This window comes from Micropterus dolomieu, linkage group LG04 (genome assembly GCF_021292245.1).
Source record: "Micropterus dolomieu isolate WLL.071019.BEF.003 ecotype Adirondacks linkage group LG04, ASM2129224v1, whole genome shotgun sequence".
In the NCBI taxonomy this organism is placed as follows: domain Eukaryota; kingdom Metazoa; phylum Chordata; class Actinopteri; order Centrarchiformes; family Centrarchidae; genus Micropterus; species Micropterus dolomieu.
In genome coordinates this window covers 15,182,743-15,200,263 of record NC_060153.1, presented here as the reverse complement: position 1 = coordinate 15,200,263, position 17,521 = coordinate 15,182,743, and the positions used below count along the sequence as shown (strand labels likewise).

Sequence of the window (17,521 nt, the reverse complement as noted above, 5' to 3'; positions counted from 1 at the left end):
TAAAATACCATTTCCTTGTTCCTCAGAAGTTATGACATGAGACTTAAGAATTAAGATGAAACTAAGTAGCATTTTCTTTTAATAAAAGGTTGTCTCAGCAGCTGAAGTTAACAGTAGTATCACTCTAAAGTCAGTGCATTTGTATACAAAGAGGTGGTATTTTGTCTTGCATGTTGCACGGTGTGTAATAATCTCACCCTTCTTTCTTTTCTCTCTTTCACAATCTGTTTGGCACCATTTTCTCACCCCTCTCTCTCCCTTAATCGTGGTTCTTTTTTGTTGTTTTCTGCGATGCCCACACGGTGGCACATCCCACCATGTTTTTGTTTTGTTTGTTTCGACTTTCCACCACCGCTCCTCTGTCTTCTCTCCTTTTCCCTCCTTTCCCTTCTCTCTCACTCTCTCTCTCAGTGTGATGGCCTATCAGGATGGCTTTTACGGTGCAGCTGATCTCTATGTAAGTATACCCCTCTCTCCTCTATTGCCTCTCCTTACCTACGTTTTCCCCGCTCTTGCCTGTGGGTTTTCAAGTGTGAAATGGCACGGACCAAACCCATAGAGACGTGTACTTTTGATTCATCACATCTAGACATTTTATCTTCTCCTGATTTATTCTTAAATTATCTTTTTATATTTTTTTTATTACAAATAAATTTAAAAGTCATCGCTTTCCCAAATGCACATAATGTACCATCTCATTAGAAATGTTCCTTTTAATAATGTGTGCAAATAAATAAAAATAGTACTTGGCAGCCTAACACACACACACAAACTTTCATCAAAGTGTTCATTCATGAGTAGACTCCTCTGGGGTTTGTCTCTGTGCATATGTGAGTTAGTTTGTACCAATGTGATTATGAGCGTGTGTGTGTGTGTGTGCGTGTAATGGTGTGTGTGCGTGTGTGACCAGGTTGACAATAGCTGTTTCTGTTCTCTCTGTAGACTAGTGTTTCAGGACATTAGTGGCAGATTGCCCCAGGTAGGGTTTACACACTCTGTATGAGAGCCAGTGTGCATCCTCCTCGTCTCCAATGACTGCGTGCTGCTAGACATTATTGACCATCTGAGATTGAAATGCCTTCTCTGTCTTCTTCTACTAACTCACTGGATTCTGACATGGGTGGAGTTGCGGAAGGGGGAGAAAAGAATTAAGACAAAATTTCATGAAGAATATACTACATAAAAAGTTCATTCACAAAATATCTACAGGAGACATGGAGGTACATTTCAAGGTAGATTAGGTGCAATATTGAAGGCCAGTACTTGTAACAGTGGGTCACTGTCTTCTGTGATTAAGTTTTCAACTCAATTTCATGACAATATTATATTTACAATAAATTCATCCAGCTAACTTATTTCCCTCAGTGTGAAAAGGGCATTTTGTCTTGTTTTGCTATTGTCCCTTGCTGACCAGATGTTAGCACCCCACAGCAAAATACATCTATCAGTTTGATACATTTTATTACGTTCCTGAGGCAAGATACAACAAATCATTTTTATCACACACTTTTATTCCAAAATCAGAAAACAAGTGAAAAGACACAAATAAATGAGGCAAGCCGGGACATGTCATCATTTTGTTTTACTCCTTTTATTAATTCATCCTGAATCTTGTCATTGTGTACAAATTTCACATATCGTGCGCATCAGTGAAAATTATTATGCGTCAGCTGCATTGCCATCTTAAAATACAAACAGGAAACGAAATGAATAAGACAAGAATAATGACACTGAAACCTGAGACCTATCCAGTCATCAGATGGATCTGGGACAGTTTCTATCAGCAGTCAATTCAGACCCCTTCCAGGAATCTCCCTATCTGTTTCACCTGTGGCATGCTAACTGGATCAATGTCGGCATGCAGACATACTTACAAGGCTGACTCCTCCCCCAGTCCCCTCTCATTTCCTCCCCTCTTCTCGGTCTATAAACTCCCCATTTTTTTTATTCATTCTTAATTTCACTGCCTCTTTCTTCTCACTCTGCTCATTCCGTCTTCTTTCCTTGCTCAGTCAGTAATTGAACACCTGTTCTGTTCGTAAATCACAGCAAAGTGTTATCTGGCAGTGGCACTTTCTTCTTCTTCTTCTACCTTTCCCTTGCTCTGTTACTCTTCCTCTTTCTTGCCTATTTTCTGCATCAGCCCCCTCTCTCTCTTTACATATCATCCTCCTTCCTCTTCCTCCGTCCTCTCCACCACCTCCCCAGTCCAGCCTTCCTCCCATAGCAGCAACTGTGTGGTCCTGAATGTGGGGACTTGGTCGTGACTGATCCTTTAGGGTAGAATGCAGCAGTGTGTGTGTTTTGTTTTGTTTTGTTTTTTTATAGGAAGTTTGGCCTAATACACTGTACATTCTGAGTTTGGGAAAGCATGCTGTGTCTGTCAGTGATTGGTCGCTGGCCACGTGAGCGTGGTGTGTGTGTGCCCTTTTTAATCCGACTGGCTGACTGTCTTCTTATACTTTTAGGGGTTTTTTTGTGTGTGTCTGTTCATCAGCAGTCCATCTACACATAAATAATGACACAATCATCTTGCCACCCCTTCCCCTTTCTTTAACTGTGTGTTTTTGGTAGGGGAACCGGGGTGGGGCACAGTTATGGGTATGAACTCTCTCTCTCTCCATGTCCAGCTCACAGGGGAACAGTACAAACACTAAAACACATAATGTACAATTAAAGATATTTTTTCCACATTAGTCATGGAGGGAGAGACCCACACAGAGCCTGAGCTACATCCTTGTGAATGCTGTACTGCACCAGATTAGCCAGTTATGCTGACTGTCTGCTTGTTAATCTTTCACTCTCCTCTCAGCAGTTTTTCTCACAATGTAACCCTTTAGAATCACTGCTTATCTGTTAGTGTGTAGAGGAAATAACAGCAAATGTTTAACAAGAATTTACCCTTGTTTCTTTTTCGTCCCACCTCTCTGTCCATCGTATTATTCTCCTTATGACACACTCTACCCTCTTGCTGTCCTCCATCTCTTTCCCCTTCATCGCCTCACCACAGGGTGGCTATGCAGCGTACCGTTACGCCCAGCCAACTGCAGTAGCGACTCCTGCGGCAGCGGCAGCTGCAGCAGCAGCTTACAGTGACAGGTGAGTGGACTATCCTCCTTGGTCACTTTTGAATGCTGGCGGTGCTTTCACTCTAGTGGTAGCATGAGACGGAGTCTACAACCCACACAAGTGGCTCAGGTAGTGCAGCTCATCCAGGATGGCACATCAGTGCGAGCTGTGGTCTGTCAGCGTAGTGTCCAGAGCATGGAGGCGCTACCAGGAGACAGGCCAGTACATCAGGAGACGTGGAGGAGGCCGTAGGAGGGCAACAACCCAGCAGCAGGACCGCTACCTCCGCCTTTGTGCAAGGAGCAGCAGGAGGAGCACTGCCAGAGCCCTGCAGAATGACCTCCAGCAGGCCACAAATGTGCATGTGTCTGCTCAAACGGTCAGAAACAGACTCCATGAGGGTGGTATGAGGGCCCGACGTCCACAGGTGTGCTTACAGCCCAACACCGTGCAGGACGTTTGGCATTTGTCAGAGAACACCACGATTGGCAAATTCGCCACTGGCGCCCTGTGCTCTTCACAGATGAAAGCAGGTTCACTAGAGCACATGTGACAGACGTGATAGTCTGGAGACGCTGTGGAGAACGTTCTGCTGCCTGCAACATGACCGATTTGGCGGTGGGTCAGTAATGGTGTGGGGTGGCATTTCTTTGGAGGGCTGCACAGCCCTCCATGTGCTCGCCAGAGGTAGCCTGACTGCCATAATGTAACGAGATGAGATCCTCAGACCCCTTGTGAAACCATATGCTGGTGCGGTTGGCCCTGGGTTCCTCCTACTGCAAGACAATGCTAGACCTCATGTGGCTGGAGAGTGTCAGCAGTTCCTGCAAGAGGACGGCATTGATGCTATGGACTGGTCCGCCCGTTCCCCAGACCTGAATCCAATTGAGCACATCTGGGACATCATGTCTCGCTCCATCCACCAACGCCACGTTACCACAGACTGTCCAGGAGTTGGATGCTTTAGTCCAGGTCTGGGAGGAGATCCCTCAGGAGACCATTCGCCACCCCATCAGGAGCATGCCCAGGCGTTGTAGGGAGGTCATACAGGCACGTGGAGGCCACACACACTACTGAGCCTCATTTTGACTTGTTTTAAGGACATTAAAGTTGGATTGGCCTGTAGTGTGGTTTTCCACTTTGGAGTGTGACTCCAAATCCAGACCTTCATGGGTTGATAAATTTGATTTCCATTGATAATTTTTGTGTAATTTTGTTGTCAGCACATTCAACTATGTAAAGAAAGGAGTATTTAATGAGATTATTTCATTCATTCAGATCTAGGATGTGTTATTTTAGTGTTCCCTTTATTTTTTTGAGCAGTGTAATAGACCAGGAAGTGAATTTTGAAAAACAACAACTTCCTCTACTTTTCCAGTTAACAGTTTGATTCACCTCAGGCTATGGAGAGAATTTTCCTGATTTTTACCTACCTCATGTTTGATGTGTTTGCCGTTTTCTGATAGCTATGGACGAGTTTACACGGCAGACCCCTACCATGCTGCGCTCGCCCCAGCCGCCTACGGTGTTGGAGCCATGGTAAGTTTCCAAAGGCCATATATTGTCAAGCATTAATAATGATATGACGAGTGATAGTCAAAATTTTTGTCAACAATTCACATGAAAAGAGCAAAACCAACACTGTCTTAGTCCATCTCTCAGCACTTTACAACATCCCTCTCCAGTCTGTGGCACAAATACATAGTTATAAAAAAGCTCAGTTTCCTAAAGCAGCTGGTCACGGTAGTTTAGAGCAAACTTTATTCAATGAGGAATAAATAGAACATTTGTTGGGAAAAAAATATTTTTAGCTAACCCAACTGATTTGCGTTAACTTTATTAAATCTTTGTTTGGGAGGAGCATTAAAACACAATATCAGCTGACATGATAGGGGCTTTAAAGTAGGTTTTGAAGATGGTCCTTGTGTTAAAATCAAAGTTAATACACAGAAAATCTGGGGCCATGTAGTATTCCAGCATGGAGATAGTAGGATCAATTCAGTGTTGGTTTTAGTCTTTTTACTGACAATAAGGAAAATGTAGAATAACACCAGATTAATAAATTAATGAGTAATTTCATTTTGAAAAGATTTTATTTACCAAATGCTTGTCATTTGTTGTTTCACAGGCCACACTGTACAGGGGAGGCTACAGTAGATTTGCCCCTTACTAAAGACACTACATTTCCCAGGAGCTCCTCTCTTCCATTGAATTTCTCTGAAAGAGCTCCCTCTGTTGTCGTGGAGGTGGACTGCACCCAATTTTAAAGTGTTGCGTCGACCACAGCAAAGATATTTCAGATCCCACCCCAGAGCAGTCCCACTTTTTCTTATATACGCTACTACAGAAATAGAGGAATGCTGTATTAAAGACTGACGGGTGGCCTTTACATTAAAAAAGAAGGAGAAAAAAAGACTAAAAATGGCCACCTTCCCTATTGCACGGCTGTATTATAGTCCCCCCTTCTTATTCCCTCGGCACTCAGCAGCACAAGACTCGGGATGGAGCCCAGATGTTCTTCCAAAGGCTGTATGTGGATAACTGACATTTAAATAGCTGTCAACCATGTGTGAGAACGAGCTGAGTTCTGTGAGGCCTGCACACACACCATTAAAGGAAAAAGAGAGGGAAACAAGCAATCAAAGCGTCCACAAAACGTCGGAGCGGTAGGAAGCAGGAAGGTGCATCGAAGGAGCACCTAAAGAAACATTTTGAACAAGAATGACGAGTCACTAAAATTATTTTAAAAAAAAACAAACACCCACTGATGGATTTTTATAATTCCTCCTTAATGTGGGCGGGTAGTAACGAGAGAAGATTTCCATTCTTGCTGTGTTCTGGTAGTGGGGGACTGAACACGGCAGCTTGGAGAGATGATGTGACGGTTTATAACGCTACAGTAATCACGTCCGAAAGCTGAAGGAGGGAGGGTTATTAGAGCTATTCCTTACCTCAAGTTTTCTTAGTATGTGGAAATGGTGAACCTTTAAACTTAAAATTGTTATGATATGCAAAGATATTAGTTTAGAGAAAAAAGTTACCAAATTATTATTATTATTGTTGTTGTAATTATTCTCATTCTTATTATTTTGTTTGACTCAGCAGCCACTGCTGTCATGGGACATGTAGATCCAACAGTGAACCTTGGGGTTAAAAATCAGAAAATGAGCATCTTTATTAACAATATTCCAGTTTTGACTTTATAAGACTCCACTTTAGTCTCACATCATCCTTCTCACGCACAGGATTTCACTAAACTCTGTGTGCAGCCACCACTAAACACTACAAAATGTTTTAACACTACCCTTTTCTTCTTGAATTAATTTTAGCTTTAGATCCAAACTGAATCATCCACTCACAACCCTGGGGTTCAAGTACTTGCTGATCCTTTAATGTAGAGATTTTTATTATTTGGATTTTCCCCTCATGCTCGATCTTTTGTAGAGCAAAGTCCAACATTGAATGAGTCTTCCTAAAACATACTTTAGTTGGTAATTGTGTTCGAGATGCTGCCAGCGGCAATTACTGAGCAAGAGAGACATTCTGTCAGTGAGTTATTAGAAAATATTTAAATGCAAAACACCTTACTATTGTGCATATTTCTATACCGTTGTATTCTATATTTCCAAAACGTGGCTTTTTTTGGGGCTTTTGTTTTTGTTCCAAAGATTTGTAGAAAGCACATTTTTCTGCTGTATGTATAAATATTATTATCTTTGTTATTGTTATGATCATAATCCTATTGCTGTCTTTATTTACTTCTTCTGTTCATCTTTTTTATATCTAAGTTGTTGTTCCTTCTCCAGTAAGGTGCAAGTTCAATTTTAAGTTTTTGCTTTGGAGTAAAGATCTTCAAGCAGAGCGCGTACCTGAAAGGTATGCATGTAACACTACCAAACGTTTGCCCTCTTAGTTAAATATTCAGTCAATCCAGGCTACGGTTTTATTTGTATTTGTTTTGAGTTGATTTATATAATCCACTAGCATGACATATGATTATAATTCAAATTATACAGGAACAGATGGAATTTTTTTTTTGTTGTTTGTGTGTCCATATTTTGAAGGTGACTGAGACATTTGGGATGAATGAACATAGGACTTTAGTGCTTTTGGTTAAAACCAAATGTGTTCCTTTCTTTTTGAGGTTTTCCGTTTATTTGAATATATATATTTTTTTAAAGCAGACTCCTTACATTTCAGTGGTTAAATCTGTCAGCTTGGTCGCTCCAGGTTTGTTTGAAGGTATCCAGTGTTATCTCTCATACATAAACAGGTTAATGTTCCAACATTAATAAAAAAAACAAAATGTCATTGTGGGATATGATCTGGGTTGTGTGTTAAATGGGCCAGTTATGTTTTGGGGTTTTTTGGGGGTTTTTTTTCCCCCACCATAACTAATTTCAAAGCGTTTCCATTATGTTTTCCATTTCTCACAGTTAGAAAAACATCAGGTCAACAAGATGTTTGTGTTTTTTCTTTCTTTTAAATGTGCTGCTGTTAGATTTTCTCATTACATTTAACATTTCTTTTTAAATATATATAAGTTACTAGAAAAGTGCTCCGGACAAAATGTGTGTGGGGGGGAAAGAAACCTAGCCAAAGATGCTAACTAATAGTCCCCAGCACGTTCTGGTTCCCAACTTGAGAAGTGCTACACAAAATACGCAAAGATGGACTTACAAAGCCACTGAAGGCATGGACAAACCAGCATGAGCGATAATTGTCAAGTAAAAAAAAAAAAATGTTTTGCATGAATCTTGTGTCTTTCATATTTGACTCCTGAGCAGCAGAGCCCAGTTGCGTTGTTCTTTACCACTAAACTCTTTGGAGAACGATAGGCAGCTAGCAGTTTGAAGCTAGCAAACACAACAAAGAGCACAGTGCTGTTTGACAAAAAGGCCTGATGACAAACAAAATGGCTGCCGCACAAACGAACACGTGGCAGCTTAATTTTCCTGTCACGGTTTTCTTGCCACTGTATTATAGTAAACTATGTGGCCATTCTTCATAGTTGCTATGATTTCACAATGATCAGTCCCCTCCCTTTGTCATGTCTATATCCTCCTCGACTGCCATTATGTTTTTTTGTTATTGAATGTCCACAAAATGTTTTATATAAAAATGTTTTGTTGTGATCAAGCTTTCAGGTTGTTTTCTTTGGGTATTCTATTTATTTGCTATAGTGGATGAGGGTTATTTTGTAGTTTCCCATATTATTACACACACACACACACACACACACACACACACACACACACACACACACACACACACACACACACACACACACACAGGTGTTTAAATTTTAGTAGCCTATTGATCACCAAGTCATTATAACTGCTTTAAACCTGCCACATATTTCTTTGGCTATTTGAGGGCAGTGGAAAAAAGCTGTACACGCGACACCAACGTATTATCTCTGAAGTTTACATGACGCAAACAGTTGCTTGTTTACACATCCAGCAGATCCTGAGCAACAGTAGAATTCATATGGAGTTGTTTCTGGTCACCTGTTCAATGTAAATCCAACATTTACTCTACTTTAATTTTTGTTTTGGTGGCCACCAAACTTGGGCACAGCAGTGTTTTGAGGTACATGCTAATGTACATATGCTAACATGCTCACAATGACAACACTAACATCCTAATTTTTAGCAGCAGTTTATGTTCGCCATTTACAGCATGTTCTCGTGCCAACATTTGGCGAGGCTAGTGATATTATTGCAGCTTTAATGAAGACATTATATGCTGGTATTTATTAAAGGTTTTCTCTGCCATTAAGTATCACTCACATTCCCATGAAGTTAGGCTGTGTGTTTAAAAAATGACATTTCTTTGGGGAAACTATTTATTGACAGTATTATTCAGTTGTAACTCCCATTGCTATTGATGGTGTGCACACATTTACAATCATAGTTCATAAAAATAAATATATATCTCATAAGCAGCTGTACATAAAAAAGGAATATCTCCAAAGAGGGGGAGGGTCATTGAGTGGAAAAGGCAGGAGAGAGGAGCAAGTGTTTAGTGTTGATGTACTGTAGAAACAGCGATCAAACCCATTGTCTCTCAGAAATATACAAGCCAAGTGCAAAGTATTGGGGAAAAATGTCTGGCGTTATTGCGTAAGCAGAGACACTTCAGTAAGCAAATCAATAATAAAATAACTTTTAAATTGCAATTGCCAATTTTACACAATTTGGATCAGCTTTGGGTATCAATTTCTGTTCAATGTCTGTCAAAACCCATGTGGGCCTAACAGAACAGCAGATATCACGTCAGGTATTTTGGTCGGTGAAGGAGACCAGGGCAAGAGAGGAGGACAGGGCGAAGGAAAATCTGTGCAGGGAGGTAAAGTAGTTATGGTGATGACACAGCAGGGTTTCTAGACAATTCCATATTTCGCCAGGTCGCTGAGCTCCATGTCACCGAAGGCTTCCCATGGGCAGACCACTGTGATGTCGGTGCCAAGACCCTCCATGCCGGGGATGTCATCTCCAAATCTAAGAAGAAACAAAAAACATGTCTTAATTTCCTGAACTTAATTACTTTTATTTGATATGAGACTTTTAAGTGGTGGAATAAGTACTCAAATCCTGTACTGTAAACAAAAGTACTTATACTACAACGTGAATACTCCATTAAAAGTACACATTCATAATCCTACTCAAGTAAAAGCAGAAAAGTATTATCCCCTGTGACTGATCAATTCTATACTATTAGATCATTATTACTGATGCATCAATGTGTAAGCAACATTTTAGTGTCCCAGAAGATTAAGGCGCAGCTAGTTTTGCCATTGACAGTTTTTTTTTTTTTTTTACTTTTCTGTAATCTTTTTGTCAAATATTTTTTTTCATGATTTTTTAAAATTATTCATATGACTCACAAGCCAAAATGTTTGGGAACTACTGCTTTTTCTTTGTGTTAAGTGTTCAATTTATATGATTATGATTTGCTTTTTAAATGTAAACCAGCTGTTTGATAATTGTAGTGTAAAAGTCCAATGTGTCAGTGTAGTGGAGCTGAACTGTAAAGTGCCAGAACATGTAAATACTCCAGTAAAGTACCAGTACGTCAACATTGTACTTATGGTACAGTGCTTGAGTAAATGTACTTAATTATTTTCCACCACCGATTACTTAAAGTCCATCTTACCCCTTCTGGCCTGGTTTGGGGGCCTTGCTCTTGAAGGTACGTTGAGTCCTCTGCTTGAATTTGGGGGGTGCCTTCTTCTCTGCGGGAGTTGCAACTGGTGCATCTGCCATCTTTTATGCACTGTGAGAAAAACAATTAACACTCAATTAGTGCAGTCTTGATGTGTAAGACCCTCCTTCTCCTCCTCCTCCTCTAATCCCCACTGTCACTTGCTTAGATGATATAACACGATGTTGGGTCAAAGACTACAGCTGTCATGCAGCTCTTTAAGTACCTGTTACACAAACCGCTTTGACTATTTTTACACTTGACTTTAAAGATTAATCTTGGCCAAGTTACAGACTAAATCTTGAGACCACGATATCAGTAAGTTCACCTAACTCCATGTGTGAAGTTACGCACGCATGCTGTAAATAAATAAAATCCTTAGTGTAGGGGGATTTTGACATGAGCAACTAATTGTCAATCTGCTATAATCTTACTTTTCTCTGACAGGTAAGCTAATCAGTGCTCTGGACTTTACCAGAAGTGTACTTTAACCTCACGGATGGCATCTTTGAAGATCTTGTAATTTTGTGGAATTTGTCATGAAGTCTCAATTAACCAGTTACAGTATGTCATTAGCCACAGATCACAACGTAAGCATTTATAGCAGATATACAGAATGTATAATATGTGTGATGTTCTTCTATTGAAGGCCAACACAAATAATACCACCTGTGTTGTCTCCGACACATAATGATGAAAGTACGGACACCGTACAGACATCTCTTTTTAATAGTTCTTTACCTTCATTAAACCAGGATGCTACATATTTTTTGGCCAAAATGGCAGCCCAGTTATATTACATAAACCAACAGCTACCCATCCTTTGCTCAATGAAGAATAGCAAGGAGGGAGGAGAAGATCATACAACATTTACATGATGGTTTCATGTAATGAACACATCAGAATTCAACTTTCAAAGTTTTAGTTTATGTTTTTTGGTTTTAACTTGTTCTTATTTTCAGCTTTGTCAGTTTTAATTATATTGTTAACTTATTGCTATTCATTACTATACTATATAACTATATCATTATGTTATTACTACGATTACAGTTACTTTTTCCAAGGAAGCTTTTATTCTGTTTACTTATGTCTGATGTGTTTTTTTACTTTGCTGCAAGCAAATTCCCCATGCAGGACACTGAAGTCTGAACTGAACTAAACTGAAAGAGTATCTTCACTGTACACATATTTAAAACATGTTGAGAAAAAGAAAATGCAAGAAACCAAAGGTCATCCTTCCACTTCAAACTTTTCATTTGAAGTGGAACTTTTCATCAAGACTTTTCAAGCACTGATGTATACATTTCTAGCCATTTTTTCTTTTTTCCAGTTTAGTAAATTGTAAAACATGTCTTACATCTGCAGATTAAAAATAACAACTTCTGAGGAGTTAATGCCCAGTGCACAGCATCCATAAGGTAAAAGTAAGTAATTAGTAGGCCTATATAACACTTCAAAAAAGTATTTATAAAGTGCCTTACAGAAGGGAGAAAAAAAATTAAAAAAGAAACAGACAAGACCATATAAAATAAAAGCAAAACAAGGAGGCAAGGTGCACAAACCACAAAACAGAAAGTTATAACTTGAAGAAAAAGACAAAGGAAACCAGGGCCCTGTGACTTCTGAGGCGTTACAGATACGTTTGTCTACAAAATAATTTCTGTTTCTACAGTTGGAAGATCACCGCACAGTATCTATCTGAAGTCAAGCTTTCTCAGCACGTTTGTGCATTCTGTGCACTCTCATGTTCGCTCTAACCTTGACCCTTACAGCAGAATTGAAAGGTAGCAAAAGCTCGCAGATGAGTGAAGGTCAGAGTTTGATCTTACCAGATTTTGCTGTCACACAGTTTGCTTCTGTCCGATGTGTCTGCGGTCAGTTTGTGTTTCTGATCTTCACCCTGCTGTCTTCTTATATACTCTTACTACTAATCCCCCTAACATAACATGCATAACCCTCTAACTGGCGTCTCTGCACTATTAGATTAAGACAGCGGCTCAGGTTTCCAAACAGGTGTGTCTTGACATGTGCACCTTACATAATGAAGCATCCCTGAGTAAAGCTTAGCTGGATTTACTGAACAATATGAGTTGTTTTGGGACCTGATGACCTGATTCTCAGTTGAGCTCATTTTTAAACTAAATTATTAAATTGTAAAATAATGTTATGCTTTTAAACAAACAGCAATACATTAATTTCACAGTTTCAAAGTTTTATGGCAGAAAATCTTAATTTAAGGTCCACTTACTAGCTTAGTTAAGATTTTTGTTGTCAGATAACTTTAAAATTAAGTGTTGTAACTAAATCATGGGGCCTATCTTGTCTATGTTTTACCAACCTCGGGCACTTCTTTTCATGCCACATTAATTGTTCAGTTAAGTTGGCAGTTACTGTATTGCCCTTATTTAACCTGAATTAAAATGTATTACCCTCATTTAACCTGAATTAAACTGTATTGCCCTTACTTAACCCCAATCCATGCCATGAAACGCGGGATTAAGAGCTGAATGGTTAAGTGTTCCTTATTTGTCGCTAAGTGATTGATCACCTGCGTGGAGCTCAGGGGGTCGCTACATCACATGCTCCAGATCCTTGTGCAGGATGGTACGTTAGGACACATGTTTGTTTACAAATAAAGTGAATGTTTTTCTCAGTCTTTAAGATTTTACAAATGCTGTCTATTTTCTTGAAGTTACTCTGTAAGCCCTCAAAACCTCCTTTATGCATGAAGACTAAAGCCAAGTCAACCTTTTAATAATGATGTGTGCATAACAAACAACAAGGGCTGTGTCAATGTGACTTGAACTGCTGTGAGGCTGCAGGTAATTGCGGGATATTGCTCTTTTCAAGTATTTCACTGCAAGAATGAGAATCAAGTTTATTGCCACCTAGGTATCACATACAAGGAATTTGCCTTGGTTTTGTGTTGCATAATGGTCGCAATAAGCAATAAGCATAGTAAGAGAAAAGTACTGCAAAAACAAATGTGGTAAACTATATATATATATATTTAATATTGAAAAGACCTGGCAGGAAATAAACTGCATAAATCTAAAACTGTGAACTAAAAATTACAAATACTATCTGACATGTAGACATGTAGTGTAGTAGCACATACATAGCAAAAGCAATGAAAAAAGGAAGGAAGCTGTCAAATGCGAAAAGTGAGACAATTTATTATTTATTTATTATTTATAAAAGGCTCCAGCTGCTGATTCAAGCATTTTTTGTGTGTTCTTCAAGCAACTAAGTGCCTGTATTTGTGCACATTTAGCAGAATAATGCTGCATTCCATGGTTCCCCTTCTTTTTTCTTTGCAGCCTATTACCACTAACCTGTTTGGTGCCTTTTCCCGCAGTTTTTGAAGATATATAGTAAAACCAGAAGTGACCCACATTAACCATGACAATAGTTTACACTGGCAGGTATTTTGCATGCACAGTAAATAAATTATTCCTGTGACTCATTTATGTACATTATAATAAAAATGTTACATTTACCGTAATTAAACAGATTTTCATGATGCAGATGGGTACAGTACAGTATGTGTGGTTAAAAAAAGAATGAAGCATGTGGTGGGCTGTGACAGACAAACAATGAATATCTTTCAGCAGATTTGCTTGGCTTCTGTTTGATTGTCATGGTAATAATTACTGTCACTCATTACTGCCAATTGATGACACCTCTATAATTCTCTTCAAATTCACAGGTTGACAAACATACCCAACCTGAAATACACCTTGTATTAATATCTCTTCCTTCTTTATCTCATCTATTTGTGTCTGAGCTGGTACAGAAGAGGACAGAGCGGAGTTGGCACATGAAAGCATGACAGCATGAATGTCTGAGGGGATAAGCAGCTCGAAGGACTTTAAAAAGGGACAGTCGTACACAGAGAGGAATCCCACAAACGAGGCTCATCAGACAGCATCATAAAAACACTTTGAGACTTCAACAAAAGGTAAGATTATTCCCTCATCTCGGGTACAGGGAGCTAGCCTACTTTTCCTGCTTTGGATAACATGTAACAACTTACAGAAGAGGACGACAGACAGAGTGATGACTATAGTATTTTTATCATCTCTGAAATTTGGGTGAAATGAGACAGTGTTACTGAAAAGACTGAGACGGAAAGGTTGATGGTAGCAGAGTTTATTTGTACAGCACATTTCAACAGCAAGGCCGTTCAAAGTGCTGCACAAAAGACATAAAAAGACATTAAGTCAAGATTTAAAATGAACAAGGTAATAGAAAAAAAAACATGGAATAATATTTTTTAAAGGTAAAATAAAAGTGAAGATTATAAGAGTCACAATGCAGCCACAGTGCAGTGTAAGATATGAATAAATAGTCCCAAAATGAATTTGATACAGAGAGGTATAAATCCTACGTGTTAAAAAACTGAGAGTTTCAGGGATCTCATATATATATATATATATATATTTTTTTTTTTTTTTTCAGTAATTAATCACAATGGCAGACGTAGCCGTTCCCGCTGACAAGAAGGGCCCTCCCAGATTCAAGCAGAGGGCCATGCGCACCTTCAAGAGCAAGGCGCCCAAACCAGGCCAGAAGGGGTGAGACAGAGATCACACACACACAAAATATACCCTTTATTCATATACATCTTTACTTCATCTGCCAAAAGTCCTTGTATCTCTCAGTTTGTACTCATCAGATCTTTTTTGTCTTGTGCACTCAGTTTCGGGGACGACATCCCCGGCATGGAGGGTCTTGGCACAGACATCACAGTGGTCTGCCCATGGGAAGCCTTTGGCGACATGGAGCTCAGCGACCTGGCGAAATATGGAATTGTTTAGGTGTCGTTCCTCTGGCTTTATCGCCATTGTAACTGTTGTTCCTCATGTGTTACAGCTGTAATCCTAACAGCTGAAAAAGTGGTAGGCCTACTTGTGTGCTCCAGAGAGGAGGCAGCTTTTGACGATATAGAGGGTTGACCTGGAAAAAATAAAATCCAGCACTCTCTCTTGTCCCTTGCAGTTTGTTTGACCCCTTTTCTTCTCCACCCCTGCCTTCTCTTTTCCCCTTGAAACTCTCTTCTTGTGTCTCCTAACTGGGGGTGAGTTGGACTTTCCAAAGAGGAAAACAGAAATCAAATGGATTTTTCTATTTTGAAAACATGTAAGATGGTTTGATTATCTGTTACTGTACTGTTTTACTTTCCTCTTCTTCCACCTCTTTTCCTCAAAGCTGCTGATTTGACATGCACAGATGTTTTATTTTGTGTTAGCGACATAAAAATGTATGAGAACGTCTTTCACTTCAACCTTCAGTGAAAGAGATCAACTGTCTATTTTGTCTGTAGAGAGGAACAATTCAATAAACAATAAATTTTTCATAGAGCATCTGTCTTTGTGTCCTTCCTATTATTAACACCAAATGCTACACAGATGTTCCAATAATTAACATTTCATACTCAATGTCTCACACGCTCATGCAGTAAAAACATCCACATACATGTTGTTTGGCCTCTTGTGTCACATACATGTGCATAATAACTCACATAATCCATTAATGAGGCCAGTCTGGCCGCCGCTCACTTGCATAAAAATTCCATATAGTTCACTCAAATTGTAAAAATAAATCTGGCTCCAAGGACAGAAGGCGAGGGAAGATAGCCAAAGCCACTGTTGCCATGGCGACCAAAGCTGCTTATTCACAGAAAGTGTTGAGTCTATTGGTTTCCTCCGCAAGTAAAGGAAAGAGGCTTAATAGGAAAGGTGAACGGTTTTAATCTCAACACGATCACTGCATCAAAGGTCAGATTTGGCGTAACGCCAATAAAGATAATGTTATCAGAAATCTGGCATTTAAAGGCGTTTTTATAGACGTAAGACACAACTTAACAAGAGATAGTCTCTCAGCAAAGACAAAATTAGCATGAAATGTTGTAATATTTGAAAAGGCACAGCCTCAGAAACCATAACGTGGGAATATGTTGTGGGAACATAAGGAGGAAGAGGAATCGCACATCAAGACAAAACAGACATGAAGAATAAAAAGGTTCTGCAATTCTATTTAGTTAGTGTCACATTATTTTTGTATAGCCTACCCCATGGACAGTAGCTATATTTTACAGTGGGGTAAAAAGTATTCAAATGCTATACACATGAAGTTCAGTGTACTCATCATGCGGACTCAGCCTATGTGGAAACAATAAAAAAAACACTCACACTAATGTGGGCCCCAGTGTTATATTACTTATTATATTCATGTGTACTTTTACTGCTGAATGTGTACAGATAACTTATTTGGGTAGCAATGCATCAGATTTTAAAAGCTCATTATAGGTTTTGTATATAAATTCTCAAATCAGTCAAATAACTGCAGTGGAGGAATAAGTATACTATTTCCTACTACAAGTCAAGCCTACAAAGGTACATTACAGTTGTACTTAAGGACAGTACTTGAGTGAATGTACTAACTCCACCACTGTTGTATTCTATAGAGATGGAAAATATACAGTGCCTTGCGAAAGTATTCGGCCCCCTTGAACTTTTCGACCTTTTGCCACATTTCAGGCTTCAAACATAAAGATATAAAACTGTAACTTTTTGTGAAGAATCAACAACAAGTGGGACACAATTATGAAGTGGAATGAAATTTATTGGATATTTCAAACCTTTTTAACAAATAAAAAACTGAAAAATTGGATGTGCAAAATTATTCAGCCCCGTTACTTTCAGTGCAGCAAACTCTCTCCAGAAGTTCAGTGAGGATCTCTGAATGATCCAATGTTGACCTAAATGACTAATGATGATAAATAGAATCCACCTGTGTGAAATCAAGTCTCCGTATAAATGCACCTGCTCTGTGATAGTCTCAGAGGTCCGTTTAAAGTGCAGAGAGCATCATGAAGAACAAGGAACACACCAGGCAGGTCCGAGATACTGTTGTGGAGAAGTTTAAAGCCGGATTTGGATACAAAAAGATTTCCCAAGCTTTAAACATCCCAAGGAGCACTGTGCAAGCGATAATATTGAAAAGGAAGGAGCATCAGACCACTGCAAATCTACGAAGACCCGGCCGTCCCTCTAAACTTTCAGCTCATACAAGGAGAAGACTGATCAGAGATGCAGCCAATAGGCCCATGATCACTCTGGATGAACTGCAGAGATCTACAGCTGAGGTGGGAGACTCTGTCCATAGGACAACAATCAGTCGTATACTGCACAAATCTGGCCTTTATGGAAAAGTGGCAAGAAGAAAGCCATTTCTTAAAGAT

General features: G+C 39.4%; 3 protein-coding genes across 8 annotated transcripts in view; 2 read left to right on the top strand and 1 right to left on the bottom strand.

The window, feature by feature from the left end:
• The window catches only part of rbfox2 (RNA binding fox-1 homolog 2), a 38,429-nt gene extending 30,225 nt beyond the window's left edge, over positions 1 to 8,204 (top strand). For 3 of the 6 annotated variants that reach the window (XM_046046768.1, XM_046046767.1, XM_046046770.1), the window contains 4 exons: positions 412 to 457; positions 3,011 to 3,099; positions 4,536 to 4,608; positions 5,198 to 8,204. In XM_046046768.1, the coding sequence (XP_045902724.1) occupies positions 412 to 457; positions 3,011 to 3,099; positions 4,536 to 4,608; positions 5,198 to 5,242 (253 nt within the window). In that variant the 3' untranslated portion in view covers positions 5,243 to 8,204. Of the gene's footprint in view, positions 1 to 411; positions 458 to 942; positions 980 to 3,010; positions 3,100 to 4,535; positions 4,609 to 5,197 lie in introns of those variants that run through there. The other 3 variants (XR_006824725.1, XM_046046769.1, XR_006824726.1) reach the window with 3 other exon arrangements.
• Positions 8,205 to 8,962: 758 nt separating this feature from the next.
• On the bottom strand, positions 8,963 to 12,151 carry LOC123969099 (retinal cone rhodopsin-sensitive cGMP 3',5'-cyclic phosphodiesterase subunit gamma-like). The gene is made up of 3 exons (XM_046046188.1): positions 12,105 to 12,151; positions 10,228 to 10,347; positions 8,963 to 9,572 (listed from the first exon to the last, which is right to left on the bottom strand). The coding sequence occupies exons 2-3, from the start codon at positions 10,335 to 10,337 to the stop codon at positions 9,455 to 9,457; spliced, it is 228 nt and encodes a 75-aa protein (XP_045902144.1). The 5' UTR covers positions 10,338 to 10,347; positions 12,105 to 12,151; the 3' UTR covers positions 8,963 to 9,454.
• Positions 12,152 to 14,069: 1,918 nt separating this feature from the next.
• LOC123969100 (retinal cone rhodopsin-sensitive cGMP 3',5'-cyclic phosphodiesterase subunit gamma-like) lies at positions 14,070 to 15,639 on the top strand. Its single transcript, XM_046046189.1, has 3 exons — positions 14,070 to 14,236; positions 14,737 to 14,852; positions 14,978 to 15,639. Exons 2-3 carry the CDS (start codon positions 14,749 to 14,751, stop codon positions 15,093 to 15,095), a joined length of 222 nt encoding a protein of 73 aa, XP_045902145.1. The 5' UTR covers positions 14,070 to 14,236; positions 14,737 to 14,748; the 3' UTR covers positions 15,096 to 15,639.
• Positions 15,640 to 17,521: the final 1,882 nt, after the last annotated feature.